The 20049-nt window shown below is 34.6% G+C and overlaps 1 protein-coding gene across 1 annotated transcript in view; it reads left to right on the plus strand.

Moving 5' to 3' along the window:
- Negr1 (neuronal growth regulator 1) overlaps window positions 1–20049 on the plus strand; it is a 786904-nt gene that overhangs the window by 431984 nt on the left and 334871 nt on the right. The window contains exon 3 of the mRNA XM_076862295.1: window positions 17710–17835. Coding sequence (XP_076718410.1) covers window positions 17710–17835 — 126 coding nt within the window. The remainder of the gene's footprint in view (window positions 1–17709; window positions 17836–20049) is intronic.

The raw sequence follows: 20049 nt of genomic DNA on the forward strand, positions 1-20049 counted from the left end.
TCATTTTATTTGGAGAAATAGGTTAATAGTATAAAAATTATTACCCTAGAGTTTGATTCTTGAATCTTCCTTTAAGTGAGTTATGTAATGTAGAAATTATTTCTTTAAATATTGGTTGATCTCTTCTATAAAACTGTGTGGGCCTAGTGTGTATTTCTTGCTAACAGAATATTCAAATCAATAGTTCCTTATATAGGGAGACTGCATTCTCTAGAGTTCTCTGTTCAGTTCTCTCTCTCTTTTTTTTTTTTTTTTTTTGCATTTCTGTCATCTACAACACATGATTTCCAATTTCCAAGGGGTTGAGCATCAATCTGTAGGAAATACCATGGTGGATCACCCATGGGAGACTTTTTTGGGCCAAATCTGAAAGTAGCACAAATCACTTCTGCTCATATTGCATTGTTTAAAACTCAGTCATAAGTAACTGCAAGGGATGTATGGAAACTGAATCTAGTTGTGTGCAAAGAAGAAGAAATGAACTTGATGAACAATTAGCAACCTTACAACATCAAGAAAAAAGATGTATTATATTTCTCTACCACAAAAGAAAAGTTTATGCCTCCACCTACAAATTTTGTCTAATCCTCTTTTTTAAAAAATGCCACTCAGAAACAAGCATACAACTTGGCCACTTAAATTACTACTTAAGTGTCAGATACCCCCAGCTTGATTCAAACAGTTTGATAGTACAGTCACAGCACAATTCTGCTGAATCCCTACCCAAAGCACAATATTATGTACATAATAAATCTTCTCATCACCTGGCAACTCTGCTCTCATTTTTTATATATTTTCTTTAATAAAGTAACTGTCAAAAATCAATGGTAGTCACTGCTGTTTTTGCAATATGCTTGAAAGGCAGGTGGTCATCCCATCTCTGGAAATTTAAAATAATTCAGTGATAAATGTGGAATAAAAGAGAAACTGGGGCAGAGAGTGTGTGGGTTTAGTTGTTTGGTGAAATAGGATGAGAAGGGCTCTTATGTTACTCATCAGCTGAGAAACATATTTCCATCTGTTTATACTAACATGTCAATCTGGATTCATACACTGTGAATGCTATAATGTACCCAAACTCACAAAAATGTGCTTAGGTATAAACACTGGACATAATGCTCATATAATGGGGAAAAGGCAAATCTAAAACTAGCCAATGGAATTTTCAAATACCAGAAAATAATCTTTTCTCTCCATAAAGATATTAATCAAACTTTATTTCCATTCCAAGAATTTATAAAGAACTGATTTGTGCATGTTAAGTTTTAAGCCCTCAGAGAGAACACAGTGAATAACCATTTATGGCATGTTTGCTTTTGCATTTGCTTGTTTATTTTAGCAAGATTTAACTCAAGGTCCTCTATAATTTATTCCCATCCTGCCATTTTAATCTTGTTTCCAACTAAGTTTCTTTATGGCTAAACTGTCTGATCTACAAACATGGCCTAAGTGTTTACATAAGTGTTTACATAACTGTTTATTTCCAGATACTGATCTCACAATTCTCATCCTCTCAAGCACAAAGTGATTTATTATCCAAAGCTGAGCTGAGATTTCATCTCTTCAACCAAGCCTTTTCTGATTCTTCTCCACCTGTCTGCCCTTCCTCTGCCTACCCTCAGTTATAGCTAATCATTCTCTGTCCTAAAATTCCATAATAATCCTTAGGATATTTACTTTATTATTGATGTTCTCATTTTCTCTCTCAATTAGGCCCTAGACTTTTGGAAGCCAATACCATGCCTTTGATTCCTTTTTATAATCTCAATTCCATTAGTTGGAACACTATAGAATATTCTATTAGTATTAAATATTTTAATATCTATTAAGTGAACAACTTTTACAATATATATATATATATATATATATATATATATATATATATATTCTTTTTTGAGTTTTTATTTATTTTATTTTCAAATTTTTTACTTGTTTTAATTATTTATACATGACAGTAGAATGCATGTATGCACTCATGTTTTCTTTACACATGTACAGCTAAAGATTGTAGATCGATGATAAATATTTAATAACAATTTCACCAAATAAAAAACATTATTTGTATCATTTGCCAATTTCCATGCTAGAAACACACCTACAGTGGCCAATTTCAGGTCACCACCATGATATCACTAAGCATAAAGTTGAAAGGAATATTTCAATAGCATACCAGTACTTCTACCTCCTAGGTATAATACAAGCCAATAACACCAAGAGAATTAACAATAGGAAAATGTAATAAAATATCTAAGAAATGATACACTCTGAGTTTTTATAACTTTTTCAAAATTACAAATTATGTAACTTTAATGTTGTATCATTTAAATTTAGTAATGGCTATACTTAAAGTGCAACTTAAGAAATTTTTGAATATCTAACAATTAGCTTTCACATGCTAGAACAAATTAGCTCTAGTACATTGCTGGGTTTCTTTTATTTCTTTCCCTTCTTCTTTCCCTCTCTCCCTCCCTCCTTCCCTCCCTCCCTCTCTTCTTTCCTTTCTTGGTACAGGGGATTGAACCAAGGAGTGCTTTATCATTGAGTAAATTTAAGTCCCTCTTATTTTGAGACAGGCTTTTGCTAATTTGCTGAGGCTGTCCTTGAACTTGTAATCCTCCTGCCTCATCCTCCCAAGTCACAGGGCTTACAGGCATGGGCCACCACTCCTGGTCAATGCATCCTATTTATATATGTTTTTGCTTAAAATAATTGTAAAAAGGGGAAATTCCAGATTTAGTATTTTTAGATGAAATAGAATACATTCCATTTCCCTCCTGTCATGGGCATACTCATCTTCCCTTTGTTTTCTTGTTATCCCTCTTCTTTTCTCACCCTCTTCTCCAAATATCTACCAGTCTTATTGCTGTTTCTGAACTCATGTTCTATGCTCATCATTTTAGTTCCTCATTTTCAGTTTCTAATAATTCTGGCCCTTTAAGGTTTTCATGGTGTATGATTTCAATTTACTTCTTCACATATATATTCACAATGCAGCAAAAAATCAAAAAATTGAAAAACTTGAAAAATTCTAACAGCATATTGGATTCAAGCACCCACTCAATACAGTAACCCCTTCTCAATGCAGTAATCTTCTGTATTCTCTTAAAACCTTTTGATGACAGTGAGTTTATATTCTCTTAAAATATCTCTTTTATGGGGAGGAAACTTCTTTAATACAACCTGAAATCTGCCATTATTTTGTCCAGAAGGTCAAAGTAGAGTAAATCCACAATTCAATCATTTTCCTCCTTAGATTTCATGTCATTATATAAACCTACCTAGTTCCTTCATCATTGTCTTCATGTGGTATTTTATCAGGGCAAACTAAATATCTGTTTGTCACTCTTGTGTTGATTATATCTGAAAGCATGACCTCTGGTAGGTGCATCAGTAAATATGTCTCCAAGAGATGCACACAGGTTATATTTAAAATTGAGTGAAGAAATTTGCAAATCCAGACCCTAATGGTACTTCTCTAAGATTTCCCTTCATTTTGGCATGAACCCACCACCAATACTACTTGTAGTACCTTAATTAGTTAGGGTTCCATCTGGCTTTGTGAATACCTAGTCCATACAACATTTTATGGTTTGGAATTTCATTAACTACTTTCAAATGGCTCCTGAAATATACATGTACTCAATATGTTCATAGAACTTCCTTCATCTGCTAAGCTAGTTAGTCTACCCATCAGGTATGTTGAGTTATTTTGACATAGCCTATTTATTTATTTATTCAAGCCAAAAATTTAGATATAGTTTTCATTCTTCTATTTTTACTTAAGAGTAAGAGCTGTGAAAAAAAGATAGTGATTATGACCATGAGTTGTAGGTGAAAATACAGAATAGAAGAGCCAACATTTATTGGATAGTTTGAGCTTTTGAACTTCCAGCAAGAAAAAAAAAGGGGTTGGCTTGTTTTTGGAAGATTTATCAAGATGATGAGACTGGAGTACTCCAAAGAAGAAAGTTCAACAGGTTGCAAGGGCAGTTGCAGAATCCAGGTGCCCATGGGGATATGCTTTTCCCTCTTCACTGCATTTTTAAGTTCTTAAAAATAGAATATGGTACTATCTAGAAAGCCAAAGTAAAAAATTATGATACTTTTAACCTGGGATATAAAAGATATGTTATTTACCTAGTCTTTTGGAGAAGCTAAAGTAAACCAGTGTTTTTACTCAGTAGTCAAGGTAGTCATTTTCTCTCAATGTATTTTAATTCAAAAGGCAGAAATTGTGAAGCATTTCTGCTCCTCAGAATATAATAGTTAATATGAAAGAGTGACTTCTTAATGAGTGTGTTGAAGTTTCAATCTCCAAATAAGAAACATTTAGAACTGTTAAAAATATTCTCAATTTGTGTTTTCCAAGTATTTACTTACATTATTTATGATCCTGTAATATACTCAGGGACATATATATACACTAGTTTCTGTATTCATCTGGTTTCTCCAGAAGTGTTTAGAGAAAAGAATCTTTCTTAATGAATAGAAAGGGATCACAGGAATAATTTTAGATGTGACCATCTGGGTAGTTCAGTCAACCTATAGTCATAAACATAAGACTATAGGGTCTACAGATGGCTCCTGATCTTACCCAACTCTGCACCTTCACAACTGTACCACTCTACCTGAAATGCACATCTCCCTTGAGAGAGTTCCAGCATATTATTCCAGTAATTATCTTTGTATCCTTCCATCTCCATTTGGTTTGGTTGAATTTCCTCTAGCATAAACATAATATTTTATGCATATGTCTCCCATAAAACTTGATGCAATGATATTTTTAATCTATTTCAATGTTTGTTTTCTAATATAATACACAACCTACCAGAAAACAGAAACTCTATTTTATTAAATTTTAAATCACTAACACCTACTGCGATCCTTTGTGCATAGAAAGTGATAAATGGAACTTTTCAAACCAAATGAAATTACATAAATCTGTAAGAGAAAGACTTTTGAGGCTATACTTCCTATAATTAGACCTTTCTGTTTATTACAATATTTGAGTATTAACAAAGACACATAATGATGTTATAAGACACACAGGCACAAACCATATTCAATGATATATACCCAACTATGTAAGTAATATACATATAGGTATAAATGTAGAAAAGTACTTATATATGCAATTCACTAAAATTACATATTTATAGGTATATAACTATATTTTGGTTATATTATTTCTATATTTAATTAAAAATACTAAATATGAGTCACCAAATTTCTTTTTTTTTTAAAGGAGAGAGAGAGAGAGAGAGAGAGAGAGAGAGAGAGAGAGAGAGAACTTATTTTTTTAATATTTATTTTTCAATTTTTGGTGGACAGAACATCTTTATTTTATTTTTATGTGGTGCTGAGGATCCAACCGAGCCCCGTGCATGCCAGGCGAGTGTATTACCACTTGAGCCACATCCCAGCCCCAACCAAATTTCAATATTTTTATCAGGGTCTTCCATAACATTTTAGCATATTTTATAAGGATTACCTAAGAATACTTTCCCTACTAATGAAAATTCTTATTATAATTTCACCTAGATATAAGATAATATATAATATCGAATGCACTTGAGAAAACCAAGCAGATAAAGAGATAAAGCTTTTCGTATACAAAGCCAAGATAATTTTAAGTAGCTGAAATTATAAGTATCTGAAATTTTCAGTTTTGTGATTCATATTTAAATGTAAATCCCAGAAGCTAGCCCCAGTATAAAACAATTTCTGTCAAGAGACTGCCTTTTTTTATTCAATGAATAATTTAAAACTCAACTTTTTTCATGTGAACTGTCTTATATCTTGGCAGTAGGCATAGTATTTCAATAATTTATATAATTTTGAATATAATATACTTAATGCCATAAAAGCAATTTCTTTGATATTGAATTATAAGAGAATGCACTTAGGCCACTGTGACTAATGATCTAGGGGCCAGCAGCATGGCAAATTACCTTTTAACCCAATTTCAGGCTGAATCTGTATGTGTAACCATAGAACTGTACCATCTTCTGGGACATAAACTGCATGATAACATTGGGTTGTAATATTTAAAAAATATATATAAATAAATCATCTCTTTGAGAAAAGTAAATAGAGTGACATGATCATTAAAAAAGTGTAGATGATAATTGCATTTTTTGGAAACAGAGAATTAACATGAATCATGGTCTTTTAAAATTTAAGTTTCTGAGTTAAACCTATTAGAATTCTTCCTAAGACAGGGCTCCAATCACTCTGGAGATTGAGTCATGGTCCATGAATAGTGAGCAACCACATATTACTGTAATGATGCATTCCTTTTAGAAGAAATCCAGCAGTGTAACATGAAAGTGGGTCTTCCACAGCAAAAGCAATCCGAGGGCTTGCCAGGATTTAAGACAGAGATGGCAAGATCATGACTCCCTGGCTGAATCTGGACCAGGCAGGACTTGCAGCATATGGTGAAGATTTTGTACACACATAAATCTACAGGCAATGTTTACTTTCACAGACCATGTAGATTTCTGTATTATGAAAAATTTCCAGCATGTGGTGATGAAGTATCTTTGATAAGAGCCAGTTGTCTCTAATTCCCATAAAAATGTCATTTGGATTGACGACAGGCTAAGTTCACAGAAGAGGTTGTATGGTACAAAAAAATTAAAAATTTAAGTGTAAAGAGCTAGTAAAATTAGACTTCCATTTTCTGGTTGGAAATTAATTGTGAAACCTGCTCTCTTTAGACTGATGTTCTCCAACCTCTGTCACTTACAATGTAAATATGCACAATTTGTCTTGACCCACATTACATTTTATCTTGTATGTTCTTATCCATAGCTTTAAATATTTAAGTTTTTAATATAAGTAATCAGGGTTTTGAACAAGGGAGGTTTTTCCTTTTATTTCTGGAGTGTGTATTTTGTTCCATTGTCTATCTGGATGCCAACACTACTCTGTTTCCACTGTAGCTTTATAAATTGTGAAGTCAAGTAGTATAAGTCCTCCGATTTTTATTATTCTTTATAACATCATGCCCAAACTTCATGGTTTTAAACAACTACAATTATTTATTTTACTCACAAGATTATACTTTGGGCAATTTGCACATGATATGTAGGGCCTCCCTAGGATGACTTGAGCAATTAGAGCCTAGTTGAGCTGGAGTGCTTCCCAGGCTCCCTCTCTGTTTCTGTTGTCTCAGAATTCCTCTATGCAGCATCCACATGTGGTATCTTCATGTGTTCTCGCCAGCATGGTGGCCTCAGGGTGGTCAGACTAATTGCACAGTGGCTCAGGCCTCCAAGAGTGAGCATTCTCAGAGAATGAGGCAGGAGATCAATGGCATTCTGTATGACCCAGTTTGGAAGTTACACAGCATTACTTCTTCCCCCACACTCTTTTGTGACATGCCTGTGAGCCTACTCAAGTGCAATGCCAGACATTGTGAAGGAGGTAAGTTGCCTCTTCTTAGTGGGAGGAGTTTCAAAGGATTTGCCACCATGTTGTAAATTATGACACAAGCCAACTACTCTAAAAGCAGATGGGTGAATAGACAGTGGAGTTGAGGACTGGATATGTAGAACTATGCTAGATGGCCGATGCCACCTTTGCCAACAAAAGTGTTATTAAGCCTTAAATATATTACACTTGTCAATGCTCAGCAAATATTAACCCTTGCTATAGATATCTTTTGGATATCTACATATTCCCAATAAGAAAATCAGAGACCCTACCAACTACCTTCTAGATCATTTTTTTAGAGTATGTACTTCATTAGGGTATACTTTATTTTCAGCCAAAGCTTCAGCACTAATGTCCTGGTGAACAAGCTAGTTGGACTCCATGGAAAATTCCATGTAAAAATTCATGCCTAAAATTAATGAAGTGAAATATATTAAACTATTAATTGCGATGCTCACTTAATTGTGGCATTACATTAAATCGAGTCACAAAAAAATGCCAATATCCATTTGTTTTTAACCTACAAAGGACCAGTTTAGATGGTACAATCTAATGTATTTTTCCTTCTTATTCTTTATGTACTTTTTCACATTCTTTTCAGTAATGCACATTATCTACATAATTAGGATAATAAATATTATTTACAAAGAACAAAGAAACCAGAACACTTCAAAGAAGGCATTGTTTTTCTAATGGTGCTGGGATGACACATCTACTTTGCTAGTACATAAAATACCATAGCAGCTTTTAGATATAAAAAAAATCTGCTAAAGCACATTTATAGAATCCTGAGCCTAACAAGGAACACTCACACTGAACCTAAACAGGCCTACTTCATGAAATCCAGAGACAGGTGTTACATTATAACTCTAGGACACCCAGAGTAGACATTGGACTCTCTGGTGTTTTAAAAAACCCTGAAGCAAGCTTTTAGCTAGGGGAAATGTTTGCAGAGAAGGCAGCTGGGATCTCGTTTGACACAGCTGGGCTGTTTCCTCTGGTTTATGTGGAAAATAATTCACTGCCAAAGATGAGGCAAGAAAAGTTCACTCAGGCCATTCCAGAGGGTATTTTTTGGGCAGGATTCCAAACGGAAGAGTGGAGTTGGCCACCAGGTTTATGGGAATAATGACTACACTGAAAGAAGGTACCTCCTTTCCTTATGATAAATTCCTGGAAGGGGAATCATTGGATCCATAGGTTCAAAAAATTTTAAAGTACTTAAAACACATTGCCAAATTGTTTCCAGGAAAAGGCTCATTATGAATTCTTAATAAAATATTGCCATCATGGCAGTTTTTGAACTTACAAGAGTTGATTCCTTGAGAGTTCAGTCTGGCAAGGAATGGACACCTATAGTATTCTTCTCAAAGGTGTTTGAGCGATGGTGTTCTTCCTGTGGCTTTTGTTGCCATTGTTTACTGAGGAGGAGGGTGAACTGCACAGGCATTGTTGAGTCCCTGAGTCCCTGTGAGATACAGCATTGCTATAAGTGGGCTCCAGCCTTCCTCCTGCTGCTGCTGCTGCTGCCACCACTGCCGCTGCCTGAGGGGGTAGCTGCTATTATGGTCCTGATTTTAAGCAGTATTTTGTATCTTTGAACCATCCGAGTAAGTGAAGCTCCAGCTAGCCTGAGGAACAGCAGGGATTTGAACTCTGGTGTATAAACATTCACGTGTACAGGCCAGCTATTGCTCCTCTAGCCAAAACGGAGCAAAAAATAACAATCTTCACAGTGCAAAGTATTAAAACTCTTGTGTAACAATGTTGTATTTTTGGCTTCAGAATGTTTGTGCAGCAAGTAAAAAGTTTGCCTTCAACCAAAAATTTAAAAATAACATATAACTGTTAAGCTACCAAAAACTATCCTCTCTAAAATCCGTAGCCTGTTTTTTTTTATTCTTGTGGCACACTTAATATTTAAGTATACCAAACCTTATCTATGTGTATCTGTATATGTGTGCATGTGAATGTGCCTGAGTGTTTTCGATTGCCAGAGAAAATCTACTGAGCAAAGTTATGCCTTTTTGAATGAGAAAAGCTGTCTTAAAATTTACGGTTTCTTGCTTTCTCTTATTGCACTGATACATAATTCATGTTTTTTATAATCAAGAGATAATGGAAAGAAAGGGAAGAGAGAAATGATTTTCCTGTTAATTTTTCCATAATTCTATTTTCTGTGGTATTTATCCTTCTCAAATGTTTTCTTTCTTCCCTCCATTGCTGAATGTTTTACTCACCTCTATTGACTCTGGATTTTCCCATGGGGGAAAAATTTGCCAGGGTATCTTTCTGCCTCTAGTATGGTACACATCTGCGCACATCATTCTGTTCTCCCCAAATCTGAAAATAAATGCAAACTATTAAGGCATTCTGTCTTCTAGGGAGAGTTATAAAGGAAGACCTCTCTATTTAGAGTGCAGATTTTAAATAAATAGCAGAGAGTATTTTAGGGAGGCATCCTTTTGGAATCCTGCAAATCAGTGTTTCCAAAATCTGTAGATTTTGGAACTCACTACATACCTACTGGTCAAAGAGCTCCTAAGTTAGTCTTCTTCCCACCCTAGGATTGTGAATAACTCATCAGATTATCCCTGATGATTTTCTAGATATAGGGAATTACTGTTTTTAAACTCTCACATTCTGTCCAAATTCCATCTGCCTCAAAAAGGCTTATATCAGCATCCCTTCCAATGCCGACCCCATAGAAAGAGTTAGATTTGTAACTCTCCATTTCCAAAATATCTCAGAACCTCTTTGTTTCCCAAACACTTTGGGTATCACTTTTTAGGACTTCTTACTGTATATTGTAATCAGTAATATCATGTCTTTCAAATTCTTTGGACATGGACTCCTTTAGGTTAGCCTCCCTGATAAAGTTGATGCTCAATAAATGTCTGTCGAAAAGATGGATGGATGAATAAATTAAAACAAGTCACTACCAATTTGCTAACTTCCTGAAGGACACAACAGGTTGAGAAAAACTTGTTCATAGGTTTCTAAATATGGAAAAACACTAAGCTCAGCAACATGATTCAAAGTTGGAATGGAAGTCTAAAAGATATATTTTTCTCAAACATGTTCTTTACCCCCTAAGTTTTTCTGGCATGTTCCATCGGTAGGCAATTCACGAATCTGGCAAGTTTGCATTCGCAAATCATGCTTGAATATTTTTTCCTCCAATCACTATCACTGAGTGATGGGATGAGGGGAGAAGACATAGAAATCTCTGAAATGTCATAAACCATAAAAAGTCAGTTATAGTCTATCAGCTGGAGAAAACAAGGTTGCTGGTTAGACACGGGCCATGAAACCATCAAGCACCCCCAAGTAAACCAATTTAGAAAACAAAATCGTGAAACAAATTTCTTCTCTCAGTTTGTGAACAGCACCTTTTCCAGGAGGTTTGCTATGTAAGGGAGATCTGCTTTCACCTTTTGGGGGCTGGCCAAGACGAAAAAGCAAGTGCCAGCCCAGCAAAAGAAGGAATGTTCTTTTGATATTGCCAGCCATCACAAGATATGGGAGCGCAAAAAAAAAAAAAATAAAATAAAATAAAAATAAAGCCAATTCTCCAAAGATTTATAGTTATGTCTAGCTTGTTGACTCAAGCAGTTTGGAAAAGCTTCAGAAATATAGTTTATCTGAGCTAAGTCAGTTTCCAACCGAGTGGACTCAAAAACAAAAGTGGAAATAATATGTACATAGTGTTAGAGTCAATCCTTTTGACTCTAAATTTGCATAGCTTCTAAAGTAAAAAATACTCTACCCAAAACCCATAGTGCTACTTAGGATGATATAGCCCATTCTATTGAAAATAAATTTGTATGATTAATGTCCAATTATTTCTGTGGGTTTGCATGTCAAAAACCATGTTAGATGATGGAACAGGAAAAAAGCTGTGCTTTGAAACGAGTTAAAAGGAATATTAACTCCCCAAACTCAGAGAAACCATAGAACTATAACACCATTTTTTTCATATTATAGGATTTATATTATGTCATTCTTAAAAGGTATGAAATTTGGGGAAAGCCTTCACCGAGAAATTGAAGAAGTATTAGCCCAGCAGATGAAAGAACAATAAATCATTTTCATTGACTATTTCTAGGTGCCCAGTCCTTTTCTCTTCACTGGTGATAGACAGCTAAATGAAGTCAACAGGGTCTCTGCAATAGATTCGACTAACCTATTCTCTGTAGAGAAAACAGACAGTAAATAAGTAAGTGAATACCAGCAAGCAATAGGCAGCAATGGATTATTATAGCAAAAGAAATACAAGAAGAAAAGGGTTATAGAGTTGAGGGCACAAATGGTCATTTCAATAAGATACACACTGCCTTTGTCTTTTCAGGTTTCTGTAACAATACACCATGAACTTGGTGGGTGATAAACAGCATGGATTCATTTCTCACAGTGCTAGAGGTTGGCATGTTCACGCTTAAAGTGTTGGTAGATTGGTGCCGGTGAGGGCCCACCCTCACAGATGGTGCCTTCTCACTATTTTCTCACATGGTAGAAGGGACTAGCTAGGTCTCTGAGATCTCTTTTATAGAGGGACCAACCACATAGGTCATCTAACCACTTCCCCAAATCTTAGCTCCTAGTGCCATTGCCTTGGGGGTCTGTTTTGACTTGGGAATTCTGGATGGATGAAAACATTCAGGTAATGGGACATATTCTGGAAAATCTTGTGTTGCTTTAAGATGATTGATGTCATCAGTGACATGATGCATTAGGATCAAATTGTGCGCTTTAACTGCTCACTCAGAAAGTTTTGTGTCACTGTTTTTTTCCTTTGTGGTAAATTTTTGGGTGAGAGAAAGGATGGTAGGGTGAGGTAAGTCAAGTAGGATTTCAGAGTGATAGAATCATTCACATTTTTGTTTGTTTGTTCAAATGCCTGTGTTTGGAGACATGTTCCCCTTAGGTCTACGGTTGTGTGCATAATTCAGATAGAATTGTGACCACCTCCAGGGGCTTCAGTAATGAGCCTGTACCTCCAGAGGACACTGTGCTTGCCTATAAAACGCTGCTCTGGTTTTACTCTGTGACTGAAGGAGCAGGTAGTATTGGTGTCTAGAATACTGTGGTTACATAAAATGCTAAATTTTTAATTTTTTATTTATCTGATAGTGCTTGGGGATTAGATTAAATAAACATGTCATCTACCTTTTAGTCCTGAAACCCTAAAGAATACCTCTAAATGAATTTGTATTCATCTCTGTGATTTTTTCATGGATTTGTACAGCTTATGAGCATGATGGGACATTTAATTAATTTCTGTAAAACAGTGCCATTTCCCAGATCCAAATAGTTTGTGTCTTGTATTTACAATAGAAATAACCATCAAGTACATCCTACAAGGATCTTCAATATGTATGTGACCCAACATCATAATTGGTGTAGGTACAGACTCTTTAATTTACTACTTCTAAACAAAATCTGTACAGACTTTTAACATAATAAAACACCCTGTGCTTATATGATTTGGGGGATATGCAAATCAGTTTGCCATATGTTGGCTTCTTATATTGTTAATGGTTATGTTCCAAGTTGCATGATGAGTTCATGTAAAACATTAAAGTTAAATCTGTGGAGACTGCTTATTAAACAAACAAAAAATATATTTCTGTAGATCAGAAAATATAGGCTGGGTTGCAGCACAGTTGTGGAGCACATGCTTAGCACATACAAGGTCCAGCAATAATAAAGAAAATAAACATCATTAAAAGACAAAAAAAAAAAAAAAAAAAAAGGATGGGAATACAGCTCAGTGGTAGAGGATTCACCCAGCATGTGGATGGTCTCTGTTCAATCTCCAATATAAACAATCAAATTATACCCTCTCACATATTCAATTGCTCATTTTACTACAATTAATGTGTGTATGGAGAATCCCATATGATGGGCAGCATGGTAATCATTAGTACCTGTTTTGGGTGTATATTCCAGAATTTTTCCTTTCTGATACTGATTTGATTAAATTGAAACCAATAAGATGTTTAAAATCTCCTCCGAAAGTCAAAATCTATAGATACATCTAAATATGTCTCATTGTCTCATTTCAGATTCAAGTGAATAAGAGTTGACAACTGGGTACTAAGTAGCAATTGAGTTTGTGGCCAGAGAACAATTATAGGCAAAACAGATTAATTTGAGGCTTCAAGAATGATTCATTTAAATGGATATGAAACTTCTGAAGAAAATTTCACTTAGCCAGGTTTGATGGTGCATGTCTGTAATCCCAGCAACTTGGGAGGCTGAGGCAGGAAGATCACAAGTTTGAGAACAGCTAGACAAATTAGCAAGATCCTGTTTCAGAATAAAAAGGGCTGGGGATGTGGTTTAGTGGTAGAGCATTTATCTGGCAATTTCAAAGCCTAGATTTAATATGAAATCTAGAACTTTTACATGTCCTTGTTTTTATTTATGTTATGATGATGTCAATTATGAGAATGATGTTACAATAACTATTTTCCATAATAAAATATTCACATTTATGTGAATAATCTATTTCTTCATTAGTTGGCCCTAGGTTATAATACAAAATATTACACACAGCAATCCAAAATTCTTAGTAAAATCTGTAGTTAGTGCTTTAAAAATTATCAAACATATCTGCTTCCTTTTATGCAAATTGTTTTTAAGTATTTAGAAAAGTATACAAGAGAGTTTGAAATAAGAGATATAGAAAAGAAACATACACCTAGAATGGTGAGTTATTTTAAAAATCTTTCCTAAATTTTCTGTATTTCTGTTTAAGTGGAATATCTGCATATTGTGAGACAAACATTTGATAAGTTTGAGAATCCTACCTAGTTGTGTGCAATCATCATTTAAATACACACTGTAACAAAAGAACAGCTACCAGACCTAATAGTCTTCAGAAGCCTGAGATGTCACATTTTTCCCCCATCCTGCATCTAGGATAGAAGCATCTCTACTCTCTTCATTTCACTTCAGCCTGATGAGTCTTGGACCATTCTTAACCTTTCCCCAGTAAGGTGTTCTGGTGACAGCTGGCGATTGTGAGCATAATCCGGTTAACCAATCCTCTGAGCCTTCATTTTGGGTGTTCTACATTGAGTTATTAATGATTTTTCTCTATTATATATAGCTCTGCACTGATGTGCAGACTATACTATGTGATTCACTGTCAAAGAAATCAGCCTTAAACAAGTATTACCTGTTTTGAACCCCAAAGTGTATCTATTGGATATGTATTACTCATATAAAATGGAAAAGGAAAATTTGGAAAATATTCGTCTTCTCTTAATTAGTTACATATCTCCTTCTCTCTTTTGATTCCAAGTTTCTTGAGGGCAAGGATTATGCTTTTAAATATTTGCATTTCCTTTGGGCCCAGAATTATTCCTTCCATAGTACTCAGTAAAAATTGGAAGTCTTGATCACTGAATATGCAATGACTTTGAATATTCAGCAAACCAACATTTGTTTTCCCTCCACAAGTCATAATGAATAAGAAGTGCAGGAGAAAGATTTTACTGTCCCTCTCTGCACAGCATCTGCTACCAACAGGTGATGCATTCTGGGGAGAAGAGCCTTGCCAGAGGATTCTCTCTTACCAATGCTCTCTTTCCAGATGTTTCTTCCCTGTGGCATATCCTGAATTATGAGGCCCTGGGAGGTGATTGCAACTACTGTGATGACATATCACACCTGGAACTCACCACTCTTTCCCTACCACATAATTTCTCATAGTGAAATGTCAAATCGGAGTTTATTGCTAAGGGACTTGGTTGTTTATCTACTAAAATACTATTGCTTAATATTAACTTATCATAATTTTGACATCTTAAATATGGGTATATGCATAAAGATGCCACCAAACTATTTTATTATCAGATAGAATTTTAAAAATAGTGTCATTTAGAGGACAGAATGAATGTTATGACGGCATACGGTTAATGCTCTTAAATACACATACTTCTGTTAAACCTTGAATTACATAGTTGAAATATATAGATGAAGTTGTCAGACTGGTCTAAGAGCTCTATGAACTATCTTCTAAAAAAGAGAAGAAGAGCTACATAACTTTTTTCTTCTCTGAAATAGTGAACATTGGTATGTGTGTAAGTATGAGTATATTGTGTGTGTATATAGGTATGAGTGTGTGTACATGTGTTTATATATTCACATGTATTTTTCAGTCATCCATAGCAAACTTCTCTCTACATCCAAATATTCAAATGATATTTTTGTTTAGTGTTATAAGGATATTAGTTAAGTAAAGTTTTAGTTCATTCGTTTTTTTTATTATTAGCTATTAGTTCTCCTACTTATTAGTAAATCTTGCAAATTTTTCTGTTTTTTTTCTAGGATGTTGGAATGTCTTTATTACACTTCAGTTTCAGTTAAGCTGAAAAAGACTTCCTTGGGATTTCTTTGTTTTTTTAAATTATTTTCCTGAGAAGAGCTCAATAAAGAGTTTGACGACAATATGTTTTAAATGCCAATTAAAATATGTCATTTAGAAACAGTTACAATCATATGTCACTTAGAAACAAGTCTTTCTCAACCATATCAACAGTTACATACAATCAAATGCTTTATATAAGTAATATATAATCCTTGATTTGTTTTTATCCTTGATTTTATTCCACAAAAATTAAAAGATACCATTAGAAATATGGATATTTAATTTATAATCACAACACATTTTAATAACTGGCTTTAAAAACAGCTGTGAAAATGTAGTTTTTGCATAAAGAAAGAGAATGGGATAATTTAAATGGTTCTGGTAAAAAAAATCATATTTTTCTAATAATTATCAAGGAGTATAATTGGCATTTGCTTAGATTTGACCTGAAACATGCTGTAGCTTTAAAAAAGTAAGCCAAGTGACTCATGGCACAAGTCAGTCATATGCACCACCAAAATGTTGAAGTTAGAGAAGAATCCTAAGGCTTAGGAAAGGGCAGAACTGAAATTCAAGCACCATATGTGTGCTTTACGATATTTAATCCTAACAGCTAACACTGACTCTTTTTGAAGTCCATCAACACAGAAACTTTTTGAAGTCCTTCAACACATACTAACTTAGTTAGTCCCCAATGAAGCTAGCTATACAGACTTTGTACTATTGTTTCCAGTTTTTAGATGAAGACACTTAGACTTGGATAGATGAAGTAATTTGCCTCAGGTAACATAGATAGCCACCAGAGAACCAGGCTCTACACCCATGTAGGTTGAGAATTGAATGAGACCATTTAGTTGGCCACAGAATATGAAAATATAATCCTAGCAGTTTTTAGAGTTTTTTCTGTGCAACACTAAATTTTATCCCACAATCAAATTCTGGGACACAAGTTTCAATAGTTCAATACATCAGAGAATGAATACTATAGCATTTCCCTCATTATTCTTATAGTTTTGCAATGCATAGGGTATAAAGAAGGTTCTAAGAAGTCTCCTAAAGAGAAGAGATCTGACATAAAGACTCACTGAACCCACCTTTTACAGCCCTTTAGGATGTGTTCCTTAGAAAATAAATTCTGAGAAATTTTAGCCCTACTGTCTTGCAGAGAGAAAATAGAAGCTGAAAATGGCTCATGACCCTAAAATCTTGCCCCACCCTATGTCCTACCTCATGCAGCTTTTAAATCAGCATGTAGGCCACATAGTTTTGCTATTTTAAGTTTCTTGAAATTTCTGCTTTTTTATTTAACTGTTTCAATAGGAAAACTATCACTGAAGTGAAGATAACTGAATAGAATAGGCTAGTTATATTCTCATTTGGCACAGCTTATTCACAATAAATATTTACTTTAAACAATATTTTAAAAGTGCTTACTACTAAATATTTCATTAATTCCAAAGCATTTAAAATCTTTAAAAATAAAGCCAGCTGACAAACAAGGAACCCTTATAGTCTTGTGGTTCTAGAGCAGTCACTTTTAGATGAGGACCAGAAGCTTTACAAGCACTTTGTCACCATTTTATTTTTTGGGGGGTGGGGTATCAGGGATTGAACTCAGGGGCATTTGCCCACTGAGCCACATCCCCAGCCCAATTTTGTATTTTATTTACAGACAGGGTCTCACTGAGTTGCTTAGTGCCTCGCGTTTGCTGAGGCTGGCTTTGAACTCACAATCCTTCTGTTTCAGCCTCGGAAGCCGCTGGGATTACCGGTGTGTGCCACTGTACCCGACTGTCATTATTTCTTCATTGAAAGGTATTATGAAGTCAGTGACGTGTAGTTCAACACACTATGTTTTCTTCTGACAACTGCATGTTTTGCCATTTCAGTTCCTCCGAAGATATATGATATCTCAAGCGATATGACCATCAATGAAGGAACCAATGTCACCCTCACTTGCTTGGCCACTGGGAAGCCAGAGCCCTCCATTTCTTGGCGGCACATCTCCCCATCAGGTATAGTAGGAGTGAATGCACCCGTGCTGCTTGGGCTGTTTGTCATTCTTCTATGACTCCACTTGTACAGAACTTGATTCACTCAGGGAATTTTTTTTGTATCTTCTTTTTCTGAGGCAGGCAGAATCCATATTTTTATACACATACTTTATACTTAAAGGCACTGCAATTCACAAAAGTCAAATGAACACTGCCTATCAGAGCCCTGAATTACCCTATCTCTTGATTCCTAGTCAAGGTTATTTTCATTTTAGTATACTAGATAATCACAAATCAATAGACAAAAGGCTGAAATGGAAATATCACAAGAGAAAAATCTTCATTTAAATGTGTGAGGATTTATTCAGTCGGCATTCACATGTTAATAGGCCAGCATGCAATGCTGAAGTAATCAGGGGAGAAGGAAATTATACAATTGTGAGGTTGCTGGGTCTAATTTCAAACTGCTGTTCAGAATCAAGGATTTTGGAGTTAGAATTAAATTTTAACTGATGAGGGTTCTAAAAACCCCAGAGTTTAAGTAACTTGTGCACATAAATCACATAGGTAGGAGAAAGGAAGGACTGAACATGGTTATGGGTTTCCGGTGCTTCTGCCTCAGTGCACACCCTCCCAAAGAGACTAAGTCAATTTTAGGAAGTTAGTGATAATCATCATCAAAACAAGTCTGTTTTCACAGCCTCGATTTTAACAATTGGGTAAAATTTAAAAGTTCAAACTACATAGCTTTGAGCATCCCCTGTATGTGAGAGTGGTATTTTTTTAATAAATAGAATCCCACCTCATTTCAGATCAATAAAATTTTATTTAATTTTAATTTTATTTTATTTTGATGGAAATAACTCTCACAAAGCTGTGCAGTGAAATTGCTTTTAACAATATCAGAAAGGAACATTTTATGTGGGTGTAGAAAGAACACAATTGGAACATCTATTTTATCTGCTAATGCTTTCTTTAATATCACTTATCCTTAAGTGTCTTTTAGTTTCCTCATTTATGCAGTGAATCTAATGAGACTTACCCACATCACATGCTTAGTATTACTATTAATGTGAGAGAAAATCAATATAACAGCAGTACACCCTTATATAATATGCATTATGACCCTTATAATATTTCTGAAGTTTGAATGTGCTCTTGGCTGCCCATGCTTCACATTAGAGTTGCTGCAAAATCACTGGTATGTGAGCATTGAATTCATGGCAGCACTCTCTGTGGGATAGAAGTGAAATGAACTCAGAGTTAGCAGTTAGACACATGCACTTTTAAGCTGATACTCTTATACATCAATTCAGCCAGTTCTTGTGCACATCTCAGCCTCAGTGACCTTAGCTTGTTTCCTGTTTTCCAAACACTGCATGATAATGATTTGTGACTTTTTTCCCCCTAGCTGACAAACTAATATGCACTTAATGAGTACCACTGTATAGTTTGAAGTACATATACATTATAGAATGGTAAAATCTAGCTAATAATTAACAAATGCATTACCTCACGAAGTTATTTTTATGGTGAGAATAGTTAATATCCATGCTTTTCTATCTTTCAGGTATTCAATATATCATCATTAACTATAGTCATACTATACAATAGATCTCTTGAACTTGTTCCTCCTATTTGACTGTAATTATTTAGCTTTTGACCAACTATGTATCCTGGCTATTGGGTGACTCAAATAATATAATATAATAGGCACAAATGTATTTTTAAAGTTATAATGTGATATGCAAATGTACAGCTGATTCTTAATCATCTTTCTAGGGATTTAAATCTGATATGGCAATATAATTTTTATGAGAATGAAGCACATAATCTTCCATCTTCATATAATTTAAGATTACTATTTCGGACCTAACTCTCCTGCTTTTCGTGCTTGTTAGTATGCATATTCTTTTTAAAGGCTTGGATACATTTTTAGTTTAATTAAATAGCAGGACTGTTAGTAAAATTATTAGAATAATGATAATGGATAACATCATAAAGCTGAAAGAAGACAGATTGGGTTTATAAATTAAACTGTGCATAGATTTGTTTTTCTGATCCTGCCATCCTAAGCAAATGAGTTAAATTAGCATAAATATTAACTATTATCCAATGAATAGATAGACTTGGAGGATATTTTTATAAATGCCTCCAATAATTTCAAATCATAATTTGTTAACATTAAAAATCTACAGCATTGTGGATTTTCAACTTTAAGTTACACATAATAAT

Source organism: Callospermophilus lateralis, chromosome 7, assembly GCF_048772815.1.
Source record: "Callospermophilus lateralis isolate mCalLat2 chromosome 7, mCalLat2.hap1, whole genome shotgun sequence".
NCBI classification, from domain to species: Eukaryota; Metazoa; Chordata; class Mammalia; order Rodentia; family Sciuridae; genus Callospermophilus; species Callospermophilus lateralis.